The sequence below is a fragment of the Gavia stellata genome, chromosome 7, assembly GCF_030936135.1.
Source record: "Gavia stellata isolate bGavSte3 chromosome 7, bGavSte3.hap2, whole genome shotgun sequence".
Lineage (NCBI taxonomy): Eukaryota > Metazoa > Chordata > Aves > Gaviiformes > Gaviidae > Gavia > Gavia stellata.
This window is the reverse complement of record NC_082600.1, coordinates 10859610-10863883: the sequence shown is the minus strand read 5'-3', so window position 1 is coordinate 10863883 and position 4274 is coordinate 10859610. Positions and strand designations below refer to the sequence as shown.

General features: G+C 55.5%; 1 protein-coding gene across 1 annotated transcript; it reads left to right on the top strand.

Moving 5' to 3' along the window:
* The first annotated feature begins 624 nt into the window (after nt 1-624).
* ZBTB42 (zinc finger and BTB domain containing 42) lies at nt 625-3446 on the top strand. The gene is made up of 2 exons (XM_059819805.1): nt 625-641; nt 1959-3446. The coding sequence occupies exon 2, from the start codon at nt 1973-1975 to the stop codon at nt 3401-3403; it is 1431 nt and encodes a 476-aa protein (XP_059675788.1). The 5' UTR covers nt 625-641; nt 1959-1972; the 3' UTR covers nt 3404-3446.
* The last annotated feature ends 828 nt before the right edge of the window (nt 3447-4274 follow it).

Below are 4274 nucleotides of genomic sequence, written 5' to 3'. Positions count from 1 at the left end.
ATTTAAATTTCAAATCAACTATCGAAAAGGTCATCTTGAAAAATCCGTAGGCATCTGGTATTTATCAGCTGACGCGCAACTAAAGATAAATCCGGGGGAGCGCGTCGCCTCTCGCCCCATCCCCGCCGCGGGGCAGGCTCCGCGCAACTCCCGCTGCCGCGCTCCACCCACACCCCCCCACCCCGGCCCTCCGCCGGCGCGGAGGCGGCTCTGCTCTCCGCCGGGCAGCCCACCCCGCGCCCTCCGCGGCACGTCGGGCTGCAGCGGCCGGGCGCGCCCTCTCCGCGGCGGCGCAGCGGAGTTGGGAGCGGGACGGCCGCGCTGCCAATGCAGCGGCCGGGAGGGGAGGAGGAGGAGGAGGAAAGGGAGGAGGAGGAGAGGGGGAGGAGGGCGCAGCCGGCAGCGCACACCGGCCGCCGCCGGCGGGGCTGGCCGGGGCGGCGGGGGCTATTGTGTGCACCAGACGGGGACACACACACACGCACACACACACACCCGCGGCTCGGAGGGAAAGTATCGCGAGAGCGGCCGGCTAACAACCTGCTCCACAACACCGCCGCGCCGCCGGCCCCGCGCCGCACCCGCGGAGCGCCGCGCACCGCCGCGCACATGCGGACGCCGAGCCCCGCCGTCGCACGCCGGTAAGTACGCGGTGAGCCGGCCGGGAGGGCGAGACCCACCCCCCCGCAAGGGGAAAGTCCTCCCTGCAAAGTTGGGGAGCGCGGCTGCAACGGGGGGAGGGGGGGGGCTCCGAAAAGCGGCTCCGCGGCGCTGCCCCCCACCGCGCTGCGCGGAGCCGGGCGCCGGCGAAGGTCACCGTGGCGGGCTGCGGGGAGCAACTTTGCGGCGGGAGGTGGGGTCCGGGGGGTGGCGGGGGGGAGAGTATGTAGGGGGGGCGGGCTCGGGGCAAGTTTGTGGGATTTAATCGCGGGCTATAAATGGGGCTGCTGGAACTTTAAAAGGCAGCAAGCTGTGGTTGGCTGGTAGCGAGATTTGGAGTAACATATGGCATTAAAAGGCGCACAGCTGGAGGTAGCATTTCCATCGCAGTGAAGTCAGAGCAGCTGACTCTCCAGCTTGCGGTGTAATTAGCAAACCGAGCACTCCTCCTTCCCTCCCTCCCTCCCTCCCGCCTGCCTCTCTCCCTCCCTCCCTCCCGCCGCGCCTCGCTCGCACTCGCGCACGCACCCGCGCCCGCGCTCCCTCCTGCCCGCCCGGCTCCGCGCCTGCGGCCGGCTCCGCCGCGCCCCGCGGGAAGGTAAGCGCCCGGCCGCGGCAGGTAGCCGGCTGCAGCCTCAGCCCTGCCCTCTCGCTGTCCTTACGCCGCTTATTTTCCTCCTTGGCTTTTAATAACTTCAAGGGAAACTTTTTCCCTTTATTCCCCCCCTCCCCGCGCCCTTTCCGCATGCGGGGGCCGGGGGCGCTCCCCCCCGCCCGCCCTCCCCGCCCTGCAAAAACGCCGCTTCCCCAGCGCCGGCCGCCACTGTTTTGTTGTGATTCGGTGCATAACGACTGAGGATAAAGTTTAAATGTGCGTGTCTGTATGTGCGTGACGTGGGTAATATGCTTCATTAAAAGATGCCCCGAGTTAGCGTTGCTGGGAAGACAGCCTGGGAGTTCGTGCTTTTGTGTGTGCGTGTGCGCTTTCCTCCTCTTAATTTTATTAAAGTGCTTAGTGGGAGAAACAAAGGTTGGAGGGGCTGCTGCTTTACTAGCTTTTGTTTACTTACAATCAAGTTTTTCCTGTTCGGAGCAGGTGCGAAAGGATGAGAAGCATGTTGTGTTGGGTTTTTTTCTCCCTCCCCCCCCCTTAATAAAACTATTACAGACAATTAACAGTAAACGTTATCTCCAAGGCTGTTTCTTTGGCTTGTGTTACCAAAAAGCCGATCTGTTTGTTACAGCTGCTAGAAGGCTTTAGTTTACAGTAGCATTCAAGTTTTTCCTGTTTTGAACAGGTTATGAAGGAAGAATGGAGTTTCCAGACCATAGCCGCCAGTTGCTGCAGTGTCTGAGTCAGCAGCGTCACCAGGGCTTCCTGTGTGACTGTACTGTTTTAGTTGGAGAAGCTCAATTCAGAGCTCACAGAGCCGTTCTTGCCTCTTGCAGTATGTACTTCCATCTTTTCTACAGGGACCAGTTAGACAAAAGGGATATTGTGCATCTGAACAGTGACATTGTCACAGCCCCTGCCTTCAGCCTGCTGCTCGAATTCATGTACGAGGGAAAGCTGGAATTCAACAGTCTCCCGGTCGAAGATGTGCTGGCTGCGGCTAGCTACCTTCACATGTATGACATTGTGAAAGTCTGCAAGGGCAAGTTGAAAGATAAAGAATTATGTTCAGAAGAGAAGATTAATGATGAGGCGGCTAGTTTGGAGAAAGCGGAGCATTTTCTAGACGCCGGAGTGCCCCTGGTCCACGAGTTTGACCCAGGAAACAAACAAAAATTCAGCGTTGCAGAATACGAGAGAGCAGCAGGCAAAGAAAAGGTCAGCAGTCACCCTGCCTGGTCCTCTGATCATATAAGTGTCAGCTCTGTGCCGACAGAGGCAGAACCGTGCACCGCAGCAGCTGGAAAAACAAAGGCTAATGTCAATAGTTCCACAGGACCTTTGTCCCAAAGGTCTGTTAACCATCCCCTGGCTTCGAGTGATGTGGACTGCGCGCTGGATTTGTCTTTCAAGCCCATGCCGGGGAGAGATTCCTTACACCCCTCCTATGTCTTTGGACAGCTGGCTTCCGACAGCCAGCAGCAGGGTACCGAGCCACTTGTTAAAGATGAACAAGACTTGCTGTCAGATCAGGAGGACGGCGAAGCCAGGAGTCCGGAGAGTCAGCATTTTGGGAATTCAGCCAAAAGCCTAGTGACAGGGTTAGGACACATGTTCGCGGGGAATGGCAGCTCTCATGCCCGAGAGGAGGACATAGATCAAGAGCGAGACGAGAGCGAGGATGATATGGATGCGTCGGACATCTCCTCCTCGGGCGTCCTCGTGCCTCCGGGGCATATCTGCATTTGCCCCCTCTGTAGCAAGGTGTTCCCGAGCCCGCACATCCTTCAGCTGCACCTGAGCTCTCACTTCCGTGACAAGGATGGCTCCCGGACCCGCCTGTCCCCCGACGGGTCCGTCCCCACTTGTACCCTCTGCGGAAAGACTTTTTCTTGCATGTACACGTTAAAGAGGCACGAGAGGACTCACTCGGGGGAGAAGCCCTACACCTGCGGCCAGTGCGGAAAGAGCTTCCAGTATTCCCACAACCTCAGCCGCCACGCGGTGGTGCACACCCGGGAGAAACCCCACGGGTGCAAGTGGTGCGAGAGACGGTTCACGCAGTCTGGGGATTTGTACAGACATATCCGCAAATTTCATTGTGGCCTTGTAAAGTCCTTGGTTGTTTGAGATGCGTGATTTTTATTTTTTTAAATTTTTTTTCCCCCTGCCCTTTTAAAACAAAACAGGAAAAAAAGGCAGCATCTGAATTTTGATTATCCCCCCCCCCCCCCCCCCCTTATTTTATTTTGGTGATATTCACTTCAGGTATATGATCTTTAAAAGATGCAGAGGTATACACTCCAGAGGCCTTTTAATGCAATCCTGCCACCTCTCCATCTCCCCTCTTCCCCTGCCGCCCTCCTTTCCCAGCCCTGTCCTTTAGGTCTTCTCTTGCGCACCCACGTTACATTATTAATGTGAAATGATCTAAGTAATTCTGCAATGATTTAGCATCTGTTTTCATGCTGGAAGTACTTGCTTCGTGGTCAGGGGTTTTTTTGTTTCGTTTTGGTTTTTTAGTTTCAAAAAAAGATTATCAGCAAATTCCAGAGAAAAATTTGGATTCCATTAAGCTCCCCTAATGCTCTCTGCGTGTTGCATAGAAACATCCGAAGAGATGAACTATGTTTTAAATACATTTCAGTGTAGAGAAACTTGTCTGCATATCGCAGAGTAAGCGGCCGTACTCTTATTTTATAGAGCTAGACGGGACCTTAAATTGGCCCCAGTTGTAAAGGGGGTTGAGGATTCCTGGCTGCATCTTTGGTACTGGTCATTTTTTTTATTCTCTTTATTATATTAGAGTGGTTCTGCAGTTGGTCCTAAAATCTGAACGAGAAGATTTTGCCTCGGGACTTGACTTAAATTTTCCCTTCCCGCCCATCCTCGTCTGTGGGCTGACCTACTGAAAAGCTGCTTTTGAGCATAAAACGTGGACGGAAAAACTCCTTCTGTCTGCAGCGTATTCACTCCTGAATTACTGAAGGATGCGCACTAG

What these genes read in the sequence shown, in the direction of transcription:
- ZBTB42 (XM_059819805.1), top strand. Translation starts at nt 1,973, where the DNA reads ATGGAGTTTCCAGACCATAGCCGCCAGTTGCTGCAGTGTCTGAGTCAG.